Genomic DNA, 25,065 nt, shown 5'->3' on the forward strand with positions numbered 1-25,065 from the left:
ATCATTAAACATCATTGGTGGTTGTAAATGTAGTTTAACCCCTCAATTCTCTTGCTAGGCGGCTGCTGGTTTGCATTCAGCATGTTCACCTCCCTCGAAGGAGAGCTCAGATCAGTCTAATGTGCAGCAATGTGAAGAAAAACCTACAGGTCTGCATCACATTTTGTTAACTTATTTAAAAAGGTTTGTACTTAAACATTGCAGGTGTTCATTAATCTTAACTCCTTCTTACAGGCAGCGGTGTTGATCAGTGCCCACAGACTGAGAGCGTCAAGAAAGCACAGGAGCAATTAGAAATGCCTTGTCAAGAGTAAGAAAGCACTTTTTTTTCTCTCTGAAATCTGTATTCATTATAGTCTGTGTTCATATTGCAGCGGCCTTGTGAAGCAGCAAGATGGAGAGACTCCCTTGTCTGACGCTTGTCTGCAAAGAGAAGTCAAAAAACTAAAGGAGGCTGACAAAGATGGCACCCAAACTATTATTGTAAATCCCATCAGACTTTCTCCCCAAGTTGTATAATTAGATTTGAGTGCTGTGTCTAATAATGATGTGCTTCATCTCACAGGATGCAGGTCAGAAGCATTTTGGTGCAGTGGCCTGCAGCGTGTGTGGGATGCTATACTCCGCCGCCCACCCGGAAGACGAATCTCAGCATTTGCTCTTCCACAACCAGTTCATCAGCGCGGTGAAATATGTGGTAAGTGGATTGAAGTTCAATTTAAATACATGTTTTGGAAGTAGAAATTACTAATGCGCTAATCAAACAAGATGTGTTAAAACGAGGGGTCGGTTCGATATTTGTGGTCACCAATACGATTCAGGAATTATTTAATTATTATTTTTTTGCAAACGATATGATCCAAAAAAATTCAACCTTTTAACAAAAAACACAAAATCAAGCGCCCGGGAATCATTTTTGGTGATTTAACCCCCAATTCCAACCCCTGATGCTGAGTGACAAGCAGGGAGGTAATGGGTTACGTTTTTATAGTCTTTGGTATGACTCACAACCTACCGATCTCAGGGCATACACTCTAACCACTGAGTAGGCGGCATGGCGTAGTGGGTAGAGCGGCCGTGCCAGAAACCCGAGAGTTGCAGGTTCGCTTCCCACCTATTGACATCCAAATCACTGCCGTTGTGTCCTTGGGCAGGACACTTCACCCTTTGCCCCCGGTGCCGCTCACACTGGTGAATGAATGGTGAATGAATGATAGGTGGTGGTCGGAGGGGCCGTAGGCGCAAACTGGCAGCCACGCTTCCGTCAGTCTACCCCAGGGCAGCTGTGGCTACAGATGTAGCTTACCACCACCAGGTGTGAATGAATGATGGGTTCTCACTTCTCTGTGAGCGCTTTGAGTATCTAACAATAGAAAAGCGTGATATAAATCTAATCCATTATTATTATTATTATTATTATAGGTCATGAGGGAGAAGAAGACCAAAGGTGTTTTTTTTTTTGCATTCTCCATCCATCCATCCATCTTCTTCCGTCGCGGGGGCAGCAGCCTAAGCAGGGAAGCCCAGACTTCCCTCTCCCCAGCCACTTTGTCTATAGCTATTTCCGGGGGATCCCGAGGCGTTCCCAGGCTAGCCGGGAGACATAGTCTTCCAAACGTGTCCTCGGTCTTCCCCGTGGCCTTCTACCGGTTGGACGTGCCCTAAACACCTCCCTAGGGAGGTGTTCGGGTGGCATCCTGACCATGGCTCCTCTCGATGTGGAGGAGCAGCGGCTTTACTTTGAGTTCCCCCCGGATGACAGAGCTTCTCACCCTATCTCTAAGGGAGAGCCCCGCCACCCGGCGGAGGAAACTCATTTCGGCCGCTTGTACCCGTGATCTTGTCCTATCGGTCATGACCCAAAGCTCATGACCATAGGTGAGGATGGGAACGTAGATCAACCGGTAAATTGAGAGCTTTGCCTTCCGGCTCAGCTCCTTCTTCACCACAACGGATCGGTACAACGTCCGCATTACTAAAGACGCCGCACCGATCCGCCTGGCAATCTCACGATCCACTCTTCCCCCACTCGTGAACAAGACTCCTAGGTACTTGAACTCCTCCACTTTTTTGTATTCTATCATATAAAAATAGGCTGGTTCTTGGTAGCTATCAATGCAGCTAATGGGAGCAATCAATTCTACCTCTAAATCACTTTAAAAATGCAATTGAAAACCGTCACCAATACTTTATTTACGTTCCGTAATCTGTATAATAACCAAACTGTAGCGACATTGTTATTGTAAGAGTGAACATTTAGAAACTCTTTTTCTAGCCGACGAATACATCAGCGTGCTTTGGTATTAGCCGTAGAAGCTAACTACGTAAAGAAATAAGCTAGCTTCTACGAGTTATTGTAAGGATATAAAATACTCAGATTTGTCAAATTATATTTTAAAAATGAAAAATACTTGTGATTGCGTTATACCAAGCTTGTAATCGAAGCAGCATTAAAAAATAGCTACAAATCTGCAGCAGCTGACTTGAGTAGGCACAGAGTACGAGCATATAACATCAATTGCTAACAACCTAGCATACTGTAAACATTGTTTCTGACCACTGATATGAACTCCTACAAGCACAAAAGACTCTGCTAAAGTTAGAGGCGAGACAAAACAAATCCAGATCTTAAAAGATGTCATGCAGAACTATTTAAGTAGTTTACCAGCAGGTCAACTCCACCCACCAAGTAGAGTTGAATAGTAGTTAAAAACTTAAACACTGACGTTTTCGCAGCAAACTTTTGAAAGCAGGAGAACTCTCCATAGAGCATCTTGGTATTTGTTTTTTTAATTTTTTTTCTACTGGTGGGAGGTTCCCCTAATTTGAGGTCCTTTCCATCCATTCATCCATCCATTTTCTACCGCTTACTCCCTTTCGGGGTCGCGGGGGGCGCTGGCGCCTATCTCAGCTACAATCGGGCGGAAGGCAGGGTACACCCTGGACAAGTCGCCACCTCATCGCAGAGGTCCTTTCCAAAGATTTCTTATTTTCCTAGTTCAGGATTGGGAAGTATTTTCTTGTCCAGATGTTGGCTCAGATAATGTTGTGGTTTGTGAAGCCTTTTAAGGCACTTGTGATTAAGGGCTATATAAATAAATATGATTGATTTAGGTCATGGAAACAGAACACACCTGTTATACAGAAGATGACTTGTGTTTATTTTTAAGTCAGTCCTTAAAAATAGCAGAGCGCTCCTGTCACATAGACAGTCTTTGACAAACATAAAATATGACTTCACAGTTTAATCCATTTGATTATATTAAAAGGTGGCAGTCTTAATAAATATAAACTTTTTTGTAATTTTACTTATCGTTCACAATTATTATGAGAAAAAAGAACACACGTCTTTTTTTTTTAGGATTCTAAAGATGATAAAAACATGCTCGCAAGATGCAATGAATGAGGTTCACCATTGTTGCCTTCAAAACCTTTCATCAACGTTTTATATACACACTACAAGTATATATATAATGTAATTATATAACCCTTAACCCTAGAGCTAGAAAACAAGATTACGCTTTCTTAACATTAGGATTAAGAAACATAACCATACGTTTACCTGTCTGAAAGCGAACAGTTTTGACAGTTTGGCTTTCCGGAAGCCTCATGTAAGCTGTTCTGATATTGTTCTCTTATAATTTACATTTTAATGATTATATCATGCTATCAGGGCTGGGTGATATGGCCTTTTTTTAATATCTCGATATTTTTAGGCCATATCAAGATACAGGATATATATCTCGATATTTTGCCTTAGCCTTGAATGAACACTTGATGCATATAATCACAGCAGTATGATGATTCTATGTGTCTACATTAAAACATTCTTATTCATACTGCATTAATATATGCTTATTTTAAACTTTCATACAGAGAAGGAAATCTCATCTAAGTCAATTGACCAAAACTGTATTTATTAAACCGTTATTAAGCAGTGGCACAAACATTCATGTCATTTCAAAACAGAAAGTGCAAGACTGTCAGAGATCTTTTAAAACAAGCTATGAGTGCACTTTAGTGCATGATGTCACTAAGATGACATATCAAAACAACACTAAATTAAAGTGCACTTCTTGTACAGAACTTCCACTACAATAGTTTAAAACAAATAAAGTTCACTTGTGCATGATGTCACACAAGATATTTCAATAAGTGTCACATGAGCTGCATATCTAATAGTATATGTCATACGGTGTTGATGTGGAAATTGTTGCATTCAGTTTCAAGCACTCTTCATTCTCGAGCGGGGTGACTTTTCAAATGATGCTACACATTAGCAGTGCTGATACTTTTGGTAGCAACGCTTCTGCCGTATAAATGTTCCAACGTGTTCCCGCTTGAAACCAAACCACCGCCAGACGATGCACCCCGTGCTGTTTTTCTTGGGAATTAATTATTCCTCCATCTGTTACCAGATTCGCACCTTCTCTCTCTCTCGTATTACCACTCGCAACGCACCGTTAGCATCGCAGCTAATGTTACCCATGCCGCTACCTCTCTGTTCGGGGAGGGCGTGTGACGTTGCACGCGTGACATATGTAAGAAGGTGCACTTGTTTTAAGTCTGTGTGAAGGACCGACAAGAAAGAGGAAGAAACGCATGCAGTTTAATGACCGGAGCTAAAAGCAACTGCGTGAGAACGTATACTCCAATATCATGATATAGTCATTTTCTATATCGCACAGAGACAAACCCGCGATATATCGAGTGTAACGATATATCGATCTCGAAGGAGGCTGCAATGCGTATTGCAATATCGATTTTAGGCCATATCACCCATTCCTTGTAGAAGCAATATTAAAGTGTGTTACGCTTCTTTGTAACTTGCCAGGGATGGAAAAAGGAGAGAATCCTGGGAGAATTCCCTGATGGCAAGATCATTCTAGTCCTGCCAGATGACCCCAAATATGCTCTCAAGAAGGTGCAGTGGATTTACAGGACAGTAGTTTTAACCGTGTAAAGATGATGCAGTTAACCACTTGTTGTTCCTCAGGTGGAAGAGATTAGGGAGATGGTGGACAATGATCTGGGCTTCCAGCAGGTGGAGACCAAGTGTCCATCGCAGACCAAAACCTTCCTTTTTATTACGAACGACAAGAAAGTGGCCGGCTGCCTTATAGCAGAGCACATTCAGGAGGTGAGCCATGGCATTTCGAGTACTCTTGGGTCCATAAATATTAGAACATCGACACAATTTAAATTTTTTTTGCTCTACACACCTCTACTAAGGGTTCACTTGTCACCTGATTTGAATGTGAAAACTCTCAAATCAAAGAGTTAAGTCTTCAGCCTAAGAACGTCCTGTTCGTTTCATTTAAAATCCATTGTGGTGTTTAGTAGTGTTCATTTTGTGGAGGGAACATTTTTTTGTCGCACTTATAGTCAATTACCTATTTTTCCCAGACTTAAATAGGATGATAACAAATCAAAACAAATGCATATTGACTAAAACAATGACAATATTAATTATAGTCAACGAATAAAAATGAGTTTAAAATGTTGACAGAGATGACATCCAATCATATTTAATTTTGTCTTTAGGTGGGTGAGACTTTAGATTACTAAAATATGAATACAACTAACTACTGTCAAAACACTACTCTACACTGGGATGTAGTGTTGTAACGATACCAATATTTTGGTACCGCTACTAAAATTATTTCGGTTCTTTGGTGTTTCGGCTTTATTTTAACAAAAAATCTTAGAGTACATTGAACATATGTTTCTTATTGCAAGTGTGTCCTTAAATAAAATAGTGAACATACTAGACAACATGTCTTTTATTAGAATGTAAACAAACAAAGGCTCTTAATTAGTCTGCTGACGTATGCAGTAACATATTGTGTCATTTATCATTCTATTATTTTGTCAATTTTATTAAAGACAGGTTTTTAGAACATAAATAATTAATCTACTTGTTCATTTACTGTTAATATCTGCTTAATTTCTCTTTTAACATGCTCTGTCTATACTTCTGTTAAAATGTAATAATCACTTATTTTTCTATTTGATAATTTACATTAGTTTTGGATGATACCACATATTTGGGTATCAATCCGATACCACGTCTTTACAGGATCGTACATTGGTCATATTCTAAGTCCTCATGTGTTCAGGGACATATTTCCTGAGTTTATAAACATAATATAATTTTTTTTTAAAAACGAAAGATGTGATGCCAAAAAATATCGACGTAATCATCGTAGTATCAACCAGCTACGTGTCTGTACTTGATATAATTACAGTGGATGTTAGGTGTAGAGCCACCAATGGCGTTTGTTTACATTTTGATGCCAGTGAGCTACAGTGTGTAGTGAAGCATGTTTAGCTATTCCTCGTTCTGCAGGGATGATGCTTATAAGAAACTTATTTTATTTGTTGCCATGGAGACCAGGATTAGTGATTTAGAAGTAGCTAAAACCCTGCCGACGGCGGATGAACGTCAGCTAGCTAGCTAGCCATGTCTTAAAGTCTCTCTTCCTGAGGGTGTTTCAGTGTTATAATTTCACCTTCATTGTTAGTTTTTAAGCAAAACGCGTCCATACTCCCTTTTCTGTCTACACACTGTGTCTGTTTGTAAGTACTCTGTAATCGTGTGCCGCCGAACATGCTCGTAAACCAGCAATGTCACAACGTGACTTCAACGCGGGCGGGACGGGTACGTTTCAGAGACGGTACAGTACTGAAAATTATTCACTAGTATCGCGGTACTATACTAATACTAGTATACCGTACAACCCTACTGGGATGTGGAGCCAGATATATAATTATGTTTATGTCCCAATATTTATGGACCCAACTAAACGGATTCCACTTTAGTGCACGAAACGCATCAATGATTTCCTCCCACATGTCCGCAGGCCTACAGGGTGATCGAAGAGACCGCTCCCGGCGTCTCAGAAGGAGAGAAGGTGATGTTTGAGCGCCAGAGGGCTTGGTGTTGCTCCACCACGGCCGAACCAGCCCTCTGCGGGATCAGCCGCATATGGGTGGTCAGCATGATGAGACGCCGCAGCATCGCCTCCCGCTTGGTGGAGTGCCTCAGGTCAGTGTGACGCCACACAAACATGTCTACGTTCTTGTACCTAAACGCAAATAATCAAAGTCTAGTCACTTTTGTCATACAGGAACAACTTCATATACGGTTCTTACCTGAGCAAAGATGAGATCGCTTTCTCCGACCCGACCCCCGACGGGAAGCTCTTCGCCACAAAGTACTTTGGCACGTCTCAGTTTTTGGTATATAACTTTGTGAGCGGGACACACTCCTCTCAGCCCAAAACTGTTTCAGTATGACAGTCGCCAGGAGAGGTGAGGATGAATTTAACCGGGACGCTCACAGACCAAGTGGACTAAAACGTGTCTGACTGACTCTTCAATTGTGGGGAGGTAACAAAAAGACTAAATTCCTTCAGAAAGGACACTGATTGGTTCAAATCTCAGGATTAAAACAACACTGCGTTGTTGGAAAATACAAATTCACCCTTTAATCCCAACCAAGTCAACACATTTATTAGTGGAAACAAATCATGTGTCATCGTTTTCAAAATATTTTAAATGATTTTAGATTTTTTCTTTAACCATTCCTGAGTTACTACAATGACGTTGTCACATTCAAAACATGTTTAGGTCACAGCTGCTCAATTTTTAAACACTTAACATTTTTACTCAACTTTTGACTTAATCATGTTTAATTGTCACACAAACTAATCATGTAAACAATGTGCTTCAGTCTGAGAATTTAATGCCCGCTGGTTTTATCTGAAGAACTCATGTTTAGAAGTGTGGCTTGGGCATTAAAAAGGGGCTCCTAACTTTCTTTAGATCACCTTGCTCAAACTGTGATGTGTTCCAAGCTGAGCCATATCCTGTCCTTTCACGTAGCGGAGCATTGTAACCTACTATACTGTATCAAGTGTCTTTCATTTCACCATTTGCTTTGATTGTGCCTGAATTGAACAGTGTTTGACTACAAATGCTCATTTTTCTCCCCCAAACCTTTCTAGAATTAGTTCACAAATATCATCCCCTATTCCTTAGTAACTTCCACTGTATAGTATTTCAACGTGTAGATAAATGTATACTATAACGACATTTATAATAAACCATGTAAAAGGTCTTAAGGCTCCAGTGTTACATGGTGCATAGCGTCCAAATGTTTTCCCTTACTTTCATCTTGCATCACTTACTTTTAGAGACTTGCGCTGTGCAAAATAGATTTGATTTATACAAAGTTGCTCTGTAAATATTTATTTAAATAATAAACTCAGAAAACATTGCTGCCTGCTCACTTTTTTAATAAGATCATCAGAGAGGAGCGTTGACGACTGGCCCTGCCCTGATGATTGCCTTGCAGAACAGTGACGCCAAGTGGCCACTTGAATGTTTGTATTGATGCAGTCTGTTCCGTGTGTAAGGTCAAAGGCTGCCATGTTTTGTTCTCCTTCCTAGTGCATTCCTCTACGCTCCTGTCACAACACTTGCCAGCTCGGTGGTAACAAAACAAGGTTGGAACAACACAGCAGGCTTCCCCAAGTGCGTGGGTGAGAAAACAAGCTCCTCCTGACTCAGGCGTGATTGTGATCACCCAGCAGTAAACAAGCCAAGGTATCCTCACACTGAGCTATTGTATTTTAATGGGCATCTTGATGATTTTAACCTTTTTCTCGGATGTGTGCTGCAAAATGAGATCAAGCCAAATACACTTGGAAATAATACACTTTAATTCCTTCACAAGAGTTTAAAGACACAAAGTCGTCTCAGCTGCCACATTTTCAACCCTTAAAACTATTCTCATCTATCCTTAAACAAAAATGATATTCACACATAAACACCAGATTGTTGGCATGTCTAAACAACTGCACATGAACTTTACAAAGTACCAAAACAAACATTTTGAGGCCAAATCATAGCTGCGTTTTGCTTTTTTTGGTAGCCTTGCCTGACAACTGCTGGGCCTTGATCCGTTCTTAAGAGCTAGAAAACAAGATTACGCTAATTCTCCCGCAGTAGCTTGTTCTGCTTACTTGGCAACCAACCTGGGGGGAAAAATAAATACACAAAAATATTCACACGCGTATTACTTGAGATGCAAACGCATAATACTGGCAACGCAAGACCTGAACATAAAAAAATATAAGTGAAGTCAGTATTTAATGCCAACATTATGGCAACTTTAAAACATAGGCACCGAAGACAAGATACAGTTCACAAGATGGGACAGTGATCACCACAAAAGTTGTACAAAATATCCAAGACATCGGGCTCCTGGAGACGTTTGTTCACTACTCCGTGACCTTTCCCGGGCTGCGACACCACCACCTCACCGTCTGCCGGGAGTTCCACCAGCGGGTGCACTTTGTTGTCCATTATTTTAAAGTCCCCAACAGCGGAACCATTCCTTTCTGACCACGCTTTGGAGCCCTCCGAGCTATCCTTTGCGTCTGGGTTGCCGCCCACCTCGTTCTTGCTCAGAGCACTTGGGTCATCCAGACAGACCTCAGAGTCACTTGTGTGGGGCAAAGAAAAATAGGTGCACCTTTTGGACTTTTTACTGTCTTCCGGATCCGACGTTGTGCTGAAAAGGGAGTATGGTGTGTTCTCTTGTGTGTCCTCACACCCATCCTCGTCCTCGTCGGAGTTCACTAAGTTCTTGTTGATTCCAGTCGGGTCTGAGACAGACTTCCTGATCAGAGTGTTCTCCCTAATGAGCCACCGGCCTGTGTCGATGGGGACGCTGTCTCCAGGACCAACTTGTGCATTAAAAGCGATGCATCGGGTTGCCTCGGTCAAGGTGTCTAAAGCAGTAGTGGAATTGAAGTAAGACAACTCAGAAGCTGCTTTGCATTGGGCCATGTGTAACGGAGAAAAAATGCTGGAGTGTTTTTTTCTTCTTCTGGGTGCCAATGGAGGCCTTTCAACTGTATCCTTTTTCCCATAAAGCCTTTCAATGGTTCTCCTCACAAAGCCTTTGCTAATAGACTTCCTAGATGAATCCTCTTCACTACTGGACCTTTCACTAGATGTTTGAGTCTGATAGCCACCACTGTCTGCGCTAAATTCGAACGGCTGCGTTGTGTTCAAGCCGTGCTCATATTTTGGTTCATCTGCAGAACCCTTGGCTAGAAACATGTCCCTGATTAACTTTACTCTGTTGCCCTCAAGCTCTGTAAATACAACATTACTAGAGTCGTAGCTGAAGGATAGTGATGACTGAGGGGCTGATCCACTGCACTGCTTAGATATTTCAGTGGCAAGCTTCTCAACATCTAACACAAGGGAGGCCTTTTTGGCATGTTCTTTATTGTATCTCACCCCCTGTCTTTCTGCAACCTGCTTTTCCAGAATACTAACTCTTACTGCCACTGGATGTGATGTTATTTCTTCAGACTGATCTTGTGGAACGTCTGCTCTGTTACACTTTGTGTCACTGTGCACCTCCCCAGAGCCAAAGTCTTTCTCAAAAAAGCTTAATTCTTCTTCAGTAGAGCTTTTTATTTGGTCATATACTACCACCAACTCTTCTACGCGGTCTTTACAGCTGCTGTGGTCATTACCACTGTCATTTTCTCCGAGGCTACCATTCTTTGGCGTATCATTATTTTGATCAATCAGGCTCATGATGTCAGGATCCTGATGCTGATATGTCTCTACAGGAGAGTCACCAACGAGACTTTTATCTACAAGAATATCCTCCTGTGTCTCTTCTGTATGCTTTTTGTCGCAATCCTGCTCTGCTTTTGGACCACATTGGCTTTCCTCGACAATAATCTTTAATCCTGCGTGGTTAACCTCAGATGACGTTGGCTCATTCACATCTTCGGTGTTCTCATGGAGACTCACCTCTTTTTCTTTTTCTGGACTGGAGATGCTTCCTTTCCTGTTGCAAGTCAGTTCCACATAACAGCCATCTCCTAGTGGTTCATCTTCATGTTCTGCTTCCTTATCTGACCATTGTTCCAGTGCAGCATTAGAATGAGAAATGTTTTGGTCCAAGTGGATCTTAGGCTGTTCGTTACACCTTTGCCTTCCTTCAGTGTGTTCCTCTGACGTGCAATCCTCCGCTTCGCTCTTTTCATCCGTCATATTTTCATTTCTGTCACCCCCATTGTGAGATCTTGCTGGGAGAGATGTAAGTTCCTCTTTTAGTATTTCAGGTATGTTAAGCTTATCAATGAAGTCATCAATAACCAGCTCTTCAGTATCATGTGTGAGGTCTCTCTCTAAACCGCTTGGTGTTGAGGTCTTATATTTTTCACCCATCTCCTGGAAGCCTTTCCAGCTGTTGAGGAGCTGCTTTGTTGCCGATTTTTGTAGCTCAGACAAACTATCCCTTAATTGCTGGGAATCTTCCATGCTTGCAATTTCTCTCAGGGAGTTGATCATCTTCAAAGCTTCGGCGCAGCTGACGTCGTTGGCCCTCAGCTGGTCCACACTGAGGTTGGCGATGCTGTCCTTTAGTGTCATGATGGATAGGAAGGCGAGGAGCACTTTTGAAGAGGAGCCAAAGGTGGAGGCCACATGGGAGAAGAAATCTGGCAAGCTGTTGGACTTTTCTAAGCTAGATGGACGTTTGTTTTGAGTGATTTTCCTGATTGACTTGATTGAATAGCAGACATTGTCCAGGAGGTCTTTCATATGTGGCTGGTTGAAAGTTTTTAATGGCTGTGCTTGGAGTTCTTTGTCCATCAAAAGTTGTTCACTTGTCTCATCATTGGCATTGATCTGTTTTAGAGACGTGGTATATGTTTTGTCCTGATCAGCTGTTAAGGCCTTAAGAGTATTCTTTCTTTGGGATGGTGTTTTTCTTACTGTACTCTCAGCCTCTGTTGTGCTATCTGACGAAATGTTCCTGGAGAGCACCTTTTTCTTTGTCTTGCGTCTAGCTGGCGGTGACACTAAGTCCATAGAGTGGGAATGTGTGAACTGTTTGCTTAGCTTGGATTCGGACAAAGTCTGCCTTTTATCTGGCAGGGGACTGGTATTTGGTGTCACCTGTTTTCGCACGGCCGTATTTGGTGATGTATTCTTATCAAGAGGGTGGTGATGGAATGATTTAGACTGTACTTTTCCATTTAGAGGTGGACTTTTTATGGGTTTAGGTGACGATTCCTCCATTTGGAGATTATTTGGAGATGTTGAAGCCTCACTTGATACAATACTGACTGACGACAGCGTCTCATCAGACGATAAACTATTTGGAGACACAGAAGACCTGGCCTTTGCATCGAAGAGTGACTGTTGAGTTTTGGAAGCGTTTTCAGATAAGTTATCATTGTTACAAACCGTAAACTTGTCTAGACAAGCCTTTCTGACCGACATGTTCCTCTCTAAAGACATATTACTGATCAAGGGGGCCCTTTTGACAGATGAAGCTCTCTGCAGCGTGTTAGGAACATCAGGCTGCAGCAGTTTAGTCATTTTCATTACGTGTTGGCTATGCAGTAAATCCTGGGCAGGTGTGGGATCAAAAAATGGCGAGTGATTATCTAAGATTGTCCCTGATGGCTGCATGTTTGTTGGTTTGCAGGCCACAGCGTCAGCTCCATCTGTCAGGGGATATTCAGGTTTGAACGTTTCCTCTTCAGGTGGAGGCGGTAGAGGCAGCTCCATTGAGAGAGTATCAGAAGACTCTTGGATTGATTCATTCCCCATTTTCCTGTATGGTGGCATCTCTGGGTAGTTAATTTTAGGTTGAGGTTTTATTTCTTCTATATAATTTTGTACATTAAGGTTGGATGCAGCCATCTTGTTTTCTAAGGACTGTATTCTGTGTTGGACAGAAGATCCTCGCACGTCCTCAGGCAATGGCGGTTCGTTTTCGGTTTTTGCATAAGACCCCTCTGTCTTATTTTCGCTTCCATCTCTGTTAATTTGAGCTTTCTTCAGCCAACTCTCCACATACTCTTTAGCGATAGAGCTAGAGGAGTCAAAAGCGGGTAGTGGCATTTGTTCACTGACTTCATAGCGTTTGTTTTCCTTCTCTCGATGTACAGAAGTCTGCCGAATCAATACAGCCCTTGCTTCATGCATATTGCTAGCCATTTGTAGCATATGTTTTGTTTGGTTACGTGGCACTTTCAATGTGTAATCCTCGCTTTGTGTTAATCTCCTTTTGATCTTTGATTTTATTGGGGATTTTAATTTATTGCCATAGATTCTCCGCAGGAACCCTGCACTGGAGAAGGTTTTTGCTTTCTTGTGTTTCACTGTAGATCCTGATGAATTCTGTCTTTTACCTGGCGACAAAATACGTCTAAAGCCTTTATTATTAACTTTGGGGCTCCTTCCTGTTTTATTAGACTTGTTGTGCTGAGGTCGATATATTTTGCCTTTGATGGACTTTGGCACTTGCTGCTTAACTTTTATTCTACTATGTTTTTTACTAGGGACTGACTTGTCTCCAGCTTTCCAGATGTTAATAGACTCTGAGGCTGTTGAGGGTTTACAGAGCTCTGGTTCAAAGTTATTTGTGGAGGGATGTCCTGTTTCTGAACTATCCGGCCGGTAAAAGACCATCCCATGTGTGCAGACATTGGCATGGAAATTATCCTGGCAAGTCTGTTGTTCATATATGTGTAAGACAGTTTCAGTGACTTCCTCCCCACTAGATTCATTCTGGATGACCTCATCTAATTTAAAGGATGTATTGTTTAGGGCGTTAGCATCTATACAACTGAGCCTTCTGGGTTTTGGGATTGGTCTTGTGCTGCTCTGCATGACCATGCAGTACTCCTCTGTCATGGCTGCATCTTCTGTCTCTTCCCTGAACAAGTGAGATGCTTGCTTTTTTCCCATTTGTTTATGTCCTGGGGTCTGCTCTCTTCTTGGAGACGCCACATTCGGCTCTTTTTTGATGTCATCGTCTTCATAACTGCTTTGACTAAAAACTCCATTACCCAGCGATGGTAGCTCCTCATTGTGGTGGTCTTTAGTTTTATCCTTGTCGATGGTGTCATTCGAGGAGACGGAGTTATGTAAATTCATCGAGGCACTGGTGCAGATGTCCTGCTCTGACTCCGGCTCAGGCAAACAAGTCATGTTAAGCTGATTTGCCACATTTAGACGTGACAGGGTGGTCGTCCAATGGAGTGTTTCTTCCTCTTTGACGGTCAGCCGCACCCTCATCTCCACCGTCATGCTGCCGTCCTGGTTAACCCGAAAGGACTTTTCAATATCATCCTCACTGGGTATCTCGCGATCAGCCTTTGTCTCTGCAACGGACTCCAGCACATGTCCGGACTCGATGGAGTTTGTGGGGTTGCTGGGTATGTCGCATGAGCTTTCCATGAGGGAGTTGTGAATCTTATTCACAATGTACCTCTCTGAGGATGTGGAGAAGTTTCTTGACTTGTATGAGACCGACTTCTTTTTTCCTTCTCAGTCAAGTCAAAGGAAGGTGATTGTTGAAATATGTCCAAAGGAGGCATTAAGGGAAAAGAAAGAAAGCAAGTTAGAGAGACAGTTTCACTATCAGTTGTCAGCCTTACAGATTGAATATGTAGGTCATCTATGGTATTATGCATGATATCATCGGCTCAGCACTTTCTCAGACTTTATCCAATGAGAGTAGGTAGATTACTGCAGAACGTGGTTCACACGAGTGAATGGTCCGCCAGGCGGACACATTATAAAATTAGTTTAACTTACGCCTCAATGCCTTCAGTCTTCTGACAGACGGCTGCGTTGATATTAGTGATTTCTGGCTATTGTAGCTTGCAGGCCTGAACGGCTCCTTGCCTACAGCCACCACCATCCCTGAGCACAGGATCAAGCCTGGTAGTCCTTCCACCTACAACAGAGAAAAGAAATGCCGCTTTCTAATTGAATCAAAATATTTCAAAAGGTTTTGCATGGCGTTACAACTGAAAGCACAATAATGGCGGTACTAGAAGGTTGTCAATTTCCCGCGGCTCCTTAACCAGTAGCCTTACAGGGCAATATCCCACAATGCTTTGCGAGGGATTAGGGAGAGTTGCTAAAGAAGCTTAACACTTCCCATTATGGAGCAGCCACTTACATTGCAGGTCTACCTAAATCCTATATGGGGCAATAATGCTGCCTCCTAAACAAGAAACTGTTATGCACTTACTCGTCTGCCATCAGGTGTGTGCAGCTTCACCACATGGAACTGCATCAACTCTGAAATATATTCCAGAATTGACTCAAACGTCGCCATGCTTCTCTTTCGTAGCACCACAGGATGTTTGACAGAAGGGTCCCCATTGCGAAACACCACCAGCCTCTTCGGTGTGTGTACAAGTACTGACTCCTGCCTGCGGGTGGTCCAGCCTGAGAAAGCCCTTGACCGCTGCACTGTCTTGCGGTGGCGGTGGGCGCTAACAGGTCTGGCATGGTACCAGGGCGGAAGCTTCTTTCTGGCCTGTGCCAGATTGATTGGTTTCACCTTCCGGCTGTCAGAGCAGATGTAGGACTTTCCATCCTCCAGCTCATCCAGCGTGTTGATGGTGTGAACCCCATGTGGGGTGGTGATGTTCCTCACACCGAACGGCAGGGGCACCTTTTTAGACAGGCTGTCTAGGAGAGCTTCGAAGGTCTTAAAGGTGCGGTTGTTGACCACCATACGTAAACCGCTGAACTGAGGGTCTCCGCTCTTGTAGAAGCATACCCGCTTTGATAGAATGGGATCGATGACGCTGGGATGGCGAAGGGTTCCATAAGTGTGCAGGCTCCCCGATGACTGGTCAGGAGGGATCCTTCCCAGACTCGTGTTGTTCATCGTTCCTGATTCACTGCAAAGGAGGAAGAGATAAAAGTTGAAATTTAGCAGTACCTTTTTTTCTGACGAGTTTTAGGTCATTATGTTTTTCATTAACTCCAACTCTGGGGAAGTTTGGACCTTAAGCGTCATAATCATACTTGTCGTCTTAAGTGAGGCGACTGATTTTTTTTTGTTACATATATCTTTAGGTGTGATTCAAGCATGTGCCTTTGCTATTGTGCCTTTTCTGTAAACTACTTTCTTTAGACTTTGGATTGGTTACAGCGCCACCTGTTGCTCAGGCTCTTGACACCCTGCAGGTTGTTTTTGTACGTACACTTTTGTCAGCCAGTAATGCAACAAAGTCAGGACAAGTGAAGGATCAAAACAACTGTTGTTGAAGCGCGACAAACACCCCTAGAGCAGCGTGCTGGAGGCAACTTAATGATGCGCAAACACCTGAGTTACGTGAGGCGAGCATATGTTGTTTATTTCAAGAAGTCACGGCTGTCACGGCTAACTTGATCTGACCTTTGGGAAAGCTGCCAAAGCTGGAAGCATCATCTTCTTGTAATGAACTGGTTGCTAGTCAGCAACGTGGCAGCTTTTAACAGACAACAAGAATGTTTTTGATAGTGTTGTACCTAAAATGTGAAACTATGTACATAAATGAAGTAACTCACATTTTGTTTGAATCCTAATGGGTTTGTTTTAGCTATTTACTGATTTGATGTTGAGGTTGACTTTGAAATGAGTTCATCCTAGTTATTAGTGACGCTAACATTGTTTTTAATAGACAAAAAAAGATTAAGCGGATATTTTTTTCCTTCAGTTGCATTATAATAGTGGGTTTTCACTCCATCTAACGTCTAAATCAGGGGTGCCCATTACGTCGATCGCGAGCTACCAGTCGACCGCGGGGGGTGTGTCAGTCGATCTCCAGCCAGGCTTTTAAAAAAAATAGACCTAAAAATTAGTGATCATCAATCTTCACCAAGACGTCACTTAAATGACATTCACGGTACCGGAGGGTCTTGTGAGATGACGCTGGCTGCTGCAAGATCATTATTATGAAAATATGACCGAGAGGAAGGCGAGAAACATTTTTTATTTCAACAGACTCTCGCGCCGTACCTTCCCTCAAAACTCTAAAGGCCGACTGCAAATTTCCTATCTTCACAATAAAAGCCCTGCTTCATGCTGCCTGCGCTAACTAAATACAGAGTCTCGGAAAACTGGCGTGCACAAGCGATCCCTCAGAAAGCTGGCGTGCACATCACTTGTGCACGCCAGCTTTCCGAGACTCTTATTTTGTTAGCGCAGGCAGCATGAAGCAGGGCTTTTATTGTGAAGATAGGAAATGTGCAGTCGGCCTTTAGAGTTTTGACGGAAGGGACGGCGCGAAAGTCTGTTGAAATAAAAAGTGTTTCTCGCCTTCCTCTCTGTCATTTTTTCATAATAATGAACTGGCAGCAGCCAGCGTCATCTCACAAGACCCTCGGGTGCCGTGAATGTCAATCAAGCAAGCTACGGAATTTGCCGCCAATGTTTTTCTTGTAAAGTGTATGGAAGCTGGATGAATTAGATGCCAAAAACCAACCACTTTCATGTGGTATTGTACAGAAAGGACAACTTTTTTTCTCCTCCATTTGAAAATGTGGGTGTTATCATCATTACTGTCTGATTCCAATCAATGTAAGTCATCAGAATCAGGTAATACACCAACCTATATTCTTGTCTTCGTGAAAGAAAGACATCTATATGTGTTACACATGCTTGTATTATCATTAAACACATTTAACTCGTTTACAAAAATGTCTCTTTCATAAATAAATAAATATAAATGATATATATAAATGAGGTGGATCTCCTCGAGTTGGTCAATTGAAAAGTAGCTCGCCTGCAGAAAAAGTGTGGGCACCCCTGGTCTAAATTTTACCACAGCATCATGCTTGAATTCAGCTTGTAGTTGAACTCACCTAGGTAGTGGTTGTCATCGTGAAATTGTTTTCGAGGCTCTGCGAAGCGTCCGTACCGCGCTCTCCATCATGTTGGTTGCCGAGGCTCTTCCACGGGAACTGGTTATTTCTGGAGACACCAGCGCGGTTAATTTGCTTAATCTTTGCCCAGCGTTAATCTCCACTGGGAGTGCAAATCCTCTTCAGAGGGGCGTCGCACACAAACGCACATTGGAAGTAGAAGCTAACCACTGATGTCTTATTGCAGGGATGTCCAAATTGTGGCATGTGGGTCCCCAATTACGGCCCGCGGTTCATTTGAAAAATACTGTATAAAAAAGTGGAATACAAAAGCAAACAGATGTAATATAATGAGAAGATGTTAATATATTCACTCTAATAACAAAAAGCTGTCATGCAGGCTGTTTTGTACTTTAAAACTGTCATTGATCAAAAGATAATACAAACCTATGATCAACGGATAGATCAGAAGTTGATCTGACGCATTGGTGTCCAGACTACAGCCCGTAGGGAGATTGCATTCATTTGAAAAGACTGTCTTTGATGCGGCCATTTTGGTGCCATCAAGAAGACAATGCGAGTATTTCAGGTCAATGACTTTTAATTATGCTCTGAATGGCATTAATGACCCAATGCAAAAAATCTTCCCTAGTCATGGTGCAAATAAAAAGATACAACCAACACAAAATGAGATTAAAAATATTCCATAAAAATATTCAAAATGACCTCCATTTAAATCCATTACAAAGAATGATGGGAAAAATATAACTCCACACATATCCATGTTCTGAGCATTTTAGCTGCTTGATATTTCTGATGGATTACAAAACTTTAAGGAAGTTGTCACAGAAATAAAGAAGGTGAGAGTCGAACTTTTCACATACTCTTAATATCCAATTATTGAAATTATTAATTATATAAGCGTTATAGTATTATAATATGTACACACTTACACACACACATATAGATATACACACATATATATATATATTTATATATGTATATTTATATATATATAGATATATATGTATATATATATATACCGTATTTCCTTGAATTGCCGCCGGGGCGCTAATTAATTTAAAACCTCTTCTCACTTCTGCGCTTACCAAAGGCATGCGGTAAAAGTAAGCATGCGCTAATTATTTTAAAACCTCTTCTCACTCCAGCCCTCACCAAAGGCATGCAACAAAAATATGAGTGTGATGTAAGCTTGGACCTTAAATTCTACTGAATAGCTCTTAATCCTCTTTCCTTTATGCGATTTCAAATTACCGATATTGAAATCAGCCTCCTCCATTTTAAAAATGATGACAGGGGAAGTGTCACACGTGACGTCACGAGTTTGACCAGGCGGTAATACTAAGCATGCGCTAATTATTTTGCGAAGCGAGTTTGACCCGGCAGTAATTCAAGGCAGGCGCATACTATATGCCCTGCGGCAATTCAAGGAAAAACGGTATGTTACCTTACATGCAGTTGGCTTTCGGCCCTCGACCAAATGTCTTTAGCCCAATTCGGCCCCCAAGTCAAAATGTTCGGACACCCCTGATCTAAACCAGGGGTGACAAACTCGTTTTTATTGAGGGCCACTTCATTGTAATGGCTGCCTTCAGAAAGCCGCTTTTTAAAAATTCATTAAAATTATGCATGCAGGGAATATCCTGTGATTAATCATGATTTATCTAAATTCAAGTGCATCTGATTTAAGAAAAATATATAATTTGAGAGCATTGATAAAAATATATAATCACCTCATACTATTAAACAATTGCCTACGCATTTGATTATTAGATGTATTTATGTACAAATACATGGATAACTTTCTTTCAAAGCATAACTAAAGGTGACAAGCAGATATTGAACTATTTTAATATTTACACAACTGTTTTTAGTACAGTATATATTAATATATTTGGCATGACCAGATAATATTAAAGTTTATAAGATATATTTTTTTGTCTCAAAATTTAAAGAATGAATGCATTTGGTAAAAACAAAATATTTATTGACACACATTTTTCCTACGCTTTTGCGGGCCACATAAAATTGCTCCTCGGGCTTTCAGTTTGAAAAAGGTGATGGAGAGATATAAAAGTTGAAAGTAAATAACATTTTTGATAAAACTTACTTTTAATTAACACTTTTAGTGGGGGTTCATTTGGATCGTCGAAACCTTTAGTCAGATGTTTTTTCAACTCTTTGTTAAATAAATATTAAGGAATCAAAAGTAATGTTATGTATAATTTACCTATTTAGGCTCCAATTGATTTACATCAAATATTCCATTTATAAAATGTTTTGGGGGAAAATATGCATATTTTGTAGTTGTCTTTGACCAAAAGCGCAAAAATACAAACACATTTTTTTTTTTTTACTTTATATCAACAGATAGACCTGAAATTGATCTAAATATTTACAGTAAGCATTGAATGAAAATATATAATATTAGTCCCGTAATATATGACTTGTTTTTGGCATTTTTATGATTGGGTCCCTGGGATCAGACTTAAGGGAAGACGTAAATTTAAAAAAATATATATATATATAGTATTGGTTTTGATAGTGAAAAATAAATCAAATCAACTTTATTTATAAAACACATTTACAATTTACCACAGGGGTAGCCAAAGTGCTGTACAATGGGCAGGTTAAAAGATAATACGAGAACCGAGCAAACACAACACAACACAAACAGAACACGATTGAAAAATAAATAAAACATAAAAACAGGTTCACAGCAGGTGTATTATGGGGCGCCATTGCAGGATGGATATCACTCAGTGTTAAAAGCCATGGAATAAAAGTATGTTTTAAGAGAGATTTAAAAACAGGAAGAGAGGAGGCTTGTCTAACACTCAGAGGTCGGTCGTTCCAGAGCTTGGGAGCTCTGAAAATATCAAAATGAACCTCCGTTCTCTTTGGGGAAAAAAGGCATGAAACATAAAAAAAAAACACATAGAGATGAAGTTGATCTTCAGATTTTCAAAGCCCTACTTATGAACTTTCAATTTTGGTTTATTTTGGTGGCGCGAGTGGACCAGAGCGGTAGTGTTTTGCCAGAAGAAGGCCACGATTCCAATGATGACTCGTGCATATAGCGTCACACTGACATATTGGCACCAATATTAGGTCTTTAATGGCTATGCTAATGTTAAATACCAGACACTATCAAGAAATGATCTTGTATTACGCTACAAATATGACGGTACTACCAAGAATGTATCAGTGCAGATGCAGGTTCGGAGGAAGGAAATAGTGTGGAACACTCGCGCTGGTGGCTATTTATTGTTGCCACACAAATTTCCGATAGCTAACATTAGCATTATTATTTTTGATTTGAGCATCGAAAGTAATTTACTAATTTAGCAGGAATAGAGCCAAGGCAGCATCGGTCATTCCGATTTTTATCCCCTTTTATTTTTTTGCTCTCCTCAGACATAACTTTTTGTTTCTTTGTTTTTTTTTTAGACTTTGTCCATGATAGCAGTAATTGCATATAGCAAGTCTTCTTAACGAGACATATTTTTAACACTTCAATGAATGAGACCCTTAAAAGTCACCAACATTGAGGGGAGTCCTAAGGGTTACAATTAATATTGTATTAGTTTTGAAAATGAAAAATGTCAAAATGCCCCACGCATGCTTTCAGGTTTCAGTCTGCGGCTCTCAGAGGGAAATGTTTGGACACTCCTGTCTTAATATTTTATGGTGCCATGTAAAGATGGGTGATCTACAGTGAGAGTAAAAAGTATTTGATCCCTTGCTGAATTTGTTGGTTTGCCCACTAATAAAGACATGATCATTCTATACTTTTAATGGTAGATGTATTCTAACATGGTGAGACAGAATATCAAAACGAAAATCCAGAAAATAACTTTCAAGAATATATTTTAATTCATTTGTATTTCATTGAGGGAAATAAGTATTTGATCCCTCTAGACAAAAGCAGTTAATACTTGGTGGCAAAGCCTTTGTTTGCAAGCACAGCGGTCAGACGTTTGTGGTAGTTGACCACAGGGTTAGCACACATATCAGGGGGAATTTTGGCCCACTCTTCTTTGCAGATCCTCTCTCGATCATTCAGGTTGGTGGGCTGTCGCTTGGCAACTCGGACCTCCAGCTCCCTCCATAGATTTTCAATAGGATTGAGGTCCGGAGACTGGCTGGGCCACTCCATGACCTTAATATGGTTCTTCTTGAGCCACTCCCTTGTTGCCTTTGCTGTATGCTTTGGATCGTTTTCATGTTGGAAGACCCAACCACGGCCCATTTTCAGCTTCCTGGCAGAGGGGAGGAGGTTGTCCCTCAAGACTGCACGGTGCATGGCTCCATCCATCTTCCCACTGATGCGGTGTAGTAGCCCTGTGCCCTTGGCAGAGAAACACCCCCAAAACATAATGCTTCCACCTCAATGCTTGATGGTGGGCACAGTGTTATTTGGGTCATAGGCAGCATTTTTCTTTCTCCACACACGACGTGTAGAGTTTAGGCCAAATAGTTCAATTTTGGTCTCGTCTGACCATAGAACCTTCTCCCAATCACTTTGTGCATCTTTGAGGTGATCATTGGCATACTTTAGGCGGGCCTCCACATGTGCCTTCTCAAGCAGGGGTACCTTTCGGGCACTGCAGGATTTTAACCCATTCCGTCGCAAAGTGTTGCCAACTGTTTTCCTGGTGACTGTGGTCCCAGCTGCCTTGAGGTCATTCACTAACTCCTGCTGAGTGGTTGCAGGACGATTTCTCACAGTTCTCATGATCATTGCAACCCCACGAGGTGAAATCTTCTGTGGAGCACCAGATCGAGGTCTGTTGATGGTCATGTTATACTTTTTAAATTTTCTAACAGTTGCACCAATGGTTGTTACTTTGATTCCCAGCATCTTGCTAATGTTTTTTTTTTAGCCCATTCCAGATTTGTGCAGGTCAACAATACTGTCTCTGAGATCCTGAAAGAGTTCTTTTTGTCTTACCCATGTCGGAGAGCTTGGAATCTGTCTGAGTCTCTGATCAGGTGTCTTTTATACAGGTGATTGGTTAGAACAGGTATCCTCAATTTAGTCTTCAATTCCCAAGTTGATTGGGAGTGTCTAACTGCTCTGTGAAAGCCAGAAATCCTAATGCACACTAGGGGATAAAATACTTTTTCCCCTCAATGAAATACAAATCAATTAAAATATATTCTTGAAAGTTATTTTCTGGATTTTCGTTTTGATATTCTGTCTCTCCATGTTAGAATACATCTACGATTAAAAGTATAGAATGATCATGTCTTTATTAGTGGGCAAACGAACTAATTCAGCAAGGGATCAAATACTTTTTACTCTCAGGCTCTCGGAGGGAAATGTTTGGGCACTCCTGTCTTAATATTTTATGGTGCCATGTAAAGATGGGTGATCTATGTGGTAGGTTAGTGAGAATGACAAGCGTTATCAGAGTTGTCGAGTTCGTGCCGGGTTGTAATCTCTTTGACAAGCTTTTAGGATGATAGGGATTAAGTTTCTCTTCACTCTCAGGACCCTCAATAACTTGTTTGCAAAGGGAGGTTGCGATTCCTTCCACAGAAGAAAGGAGCATTGTTATTATGACGTGTAGGTTAAGAAATATCAAAATAAAACCTTTTATCCAAATAGAAGTCTCAGTAAATAGTTTTACAAAGGCCATTAAGTCAAGCGGGGTCCGCTAGATCAGTTTAGCTGCTCGCCTATTTGCTTTACGTTGCATAACCGCAAGCTAAAGTGCCGCTCCGCTATTTCTGTCATGGCAGGGATCAGCCCACCAGCGATGACTTCATCCCGGCCCGGCGGTGGAATGTAGAAAAGCAAAACGGAATCACTCCCAGGTGTGTGTTTGTTGAGTGCCATCGGAAAGAATTCTTGCTAAAGATGGAGGAATGCCAAAACCCCAAACCCCGTTTCAAAACAACAACAGAGAAAAATGTGAAAAGTTCCTTAAAAAGGAAGTTGGAGAGTGGGAGGAATGGAGGAACAATGGAGGAAACCCCCTCCTCCCCAAAGAGTAAACAGGTAGCATGCATGCCCCTCATTCCTTAACATCTGCTGCAAAGATAAGACAGCCAGCAAAAAGATACATCCTGATAAACATATTCTCAACTAGACTGGCCAAACATTCCTAATTAGGAGCTAATTACAGCACTAATGCAAACTTGCTGAAAAACCTGGGCCTGCGTCAGAATATCATCCATAATTATACTTGTCAAGTTAGAAGCAGGCGGTTCTTGGAGAGAGAAGAAGATTAAGCAGATATTTGTTTCCTTCTTCCATCTATCCCATCCATTTTCTACCGCTCTTTCCCTTTTGGGGTCGCGGGGTGCGCTGGCGCCAATCTTCTTGTGCATTACAAAAGTGGGTTTTCCCTCCATATACAAACCCCTTTTCCATATGAGTTGGGAAATTGTGTTAGATGTAAATATAAACAGAATACAATGATTTGGAAATCCTTTCCAACCCATATTTAGTTGAATATGCTACAAAGACAACATATTTGAAGTTCAAACTCATAAACTAAATTTTTTTTTACAAATAATAATTACCTTGAAATTTCATGGCTGCAACATGTGTCAAAGTAGTTGGGAAAGGGCATGTTCACCACTGTGTTACATCACCTTTTCTATTAACAACACTAAATAAACCTTTGGGAACTGAGGAGACACATTTTTGAAGCTTTTCAGGTGGAATTCTTTCCCATTCTTGTTTTAATCAATGTTTATCAGTTTGAACATCAAATATGTTGTCTTTGTAGCATATTCAACTGAATATGGGTTGAAAAGGATTTTCAAATCATTGTATTCCGTTTTCATTTACTGTATATCTAACACAATTTCCCAACTCATATGGAAACGGGGTTTGTAAATTGTACCACACCATCATGCAGGAATTCAGTTTCAAGTTGAACTCACCTGGGTAGTGGTTGTCATTGTGAAATGTTTTTCCTGAATCCTGCATGTGACTGAAGCATTAAGGAGTAGGACTATGGAGGACAAGCGTCAGTGTGCTCAAACTACCACCAGGTAGCATCTGTGAGCAGATGATACTGTATCATCTCTTTCTCTTTCACACTTCTCAGGTTTTATCAGGTCGGTAGTGTTTTCTTCACACATTCGTTACACACGCTCTGAGTGAGGGATGAGGCAAAAATGAACCCAGACTCTCTGTATTAGGCTACTTATGATACTTCAAATGCAGCTAGTGCTGCTCTTGTGGAATAAAAAAACAACACCCGGAGGTTGCCTGCAGCCCCCACTGTTAATGCCAATATCTTTGGGCCCTATGTCAATTAAACAGAGCTGATAATTGGAACAATGGTACGATCCTGCTCTAGTTAGCATCAGTCCTAATTG

General features: G+C 41.2%; 2 protein-coding genes and 1 long non-coding RNA gene across 4 annotated transcripts in view; 2 read left to right on the forward strand and 1 right to left on the reverse strand.

The window, feature by feature from the left end:
- Positions 1-8,281, forward strand: part of LOC133569251 (uncharacterized) — a 32,705-nt gene extending 24,424 nt beyond the window's left edge. Inside the window, exons 3-10 of the mRNA XM_061921486.1 lie at positions 59-149; positions 235-310; positions 375-483; positions 566-697; positions 4,835-4,924; positions 4,997-5,140; positions 6,864-7,048; positions 7,131-8,281. Coding sequence (XP_061777470.1) covers positions 59-149; positions 235-310; positions 375-483; positions 566-697; positions 4,835-4,924; positions 4,997-5,140; positions 6,864-7,048; positions 7,131-7,299 — 996 coding nt within the window. The 3' untranslated portion in view covers positions 7,300-8,281. The remainder of the gene's footprint in view (positions 1-58; positions 150-234; positions 311-374; positions 484-565; positions 698-4,834; positions 4,925-4,996; positions 5,141-6,863; positions 7,049-7,130) is intronic.
- LOC133569252 (oxygen-regulated protein 1-like) lies at positions 7,677-17,823 on the reverse strand. The gene is made up of 4 exons (XM_061921487.1): positions 17,704-17,823; positions 15,095-15,755; positions 14,653-14,794; positions 7,677-14,378 (listed from the first exon to the last, which is right to left on the reverse strand). The coding sequence occupies exons 2-4, from the start codon at positions 15,740-15,742 to the stop codon at positions 9,211-9,213; spliced, it is 5,958 nt and encodes a 1,985-aa protein (XP_061777471.1). The 5' UTR covers positions 15,743-15,755; positions 17,704-17,823; the 3' UTR covers positions 7,677-9,210.
- The window catches only part of LOC133569253 (uncharacterized), a 58,254-nt gene continuing 41,541 nt past the window's right edge, over positions 8,353-25,065 (forward strand). Inside the window, exons 1-2 of one of the 2 annotated variants that reach the window (XR_009809780.1) lie at positions 8,353-8,610; positions 23,473-23,547. This is a non-coding gene — a long non-coding RNA (uncharacterized LOC133569253). The remainder of the gene's footprint in view (positions 8,611-23,472; positions 23,548-25,065) is intronic. The other variant, XR_009809781.1, reaches the window with a different exon arrangement.

This window comes from Nerophis ophidion, linkage group LG15, assembly GCF_033978795.1.
Source record: "Nerophis ophidion isolate RoL-2023_Sa linkage group LG15, RoL_Noph_v1.0, whole genome shotgun sequence".
Lineage (NCBI taxonomy): Eukaryota > Metazoa > Chordata > Actinopteri > Syngnathiformes > Syngnathidae > Nerophis > Nerophis ophidion.

Excerpts from the sequence above, each read along its gene's own strand:
- LOC133569252 (XM_061921487.1), bottom strand. The coding sequence starts at position 15,742 with ATGAACAACACGAGTCTGGGAAGGATCCCTCCTGACCAGTCATCGGGG. Across the intron at positions 14,795-15,094 it reads ACACACCTGATGGCAGACGA|GTGGAAGGACTACCAGGCTT; the intron begins GTAAGTGCATAA and ends TCTCTGTTGTAG. Across the intron at positions 14,379-14,652 it reads AAGACTGAAGGCATTGAGGC|GAAAAAAGAAGTCGGTCTCA; the intron begins GTAAGTTAAACT and ends TTGACTGAGAAG.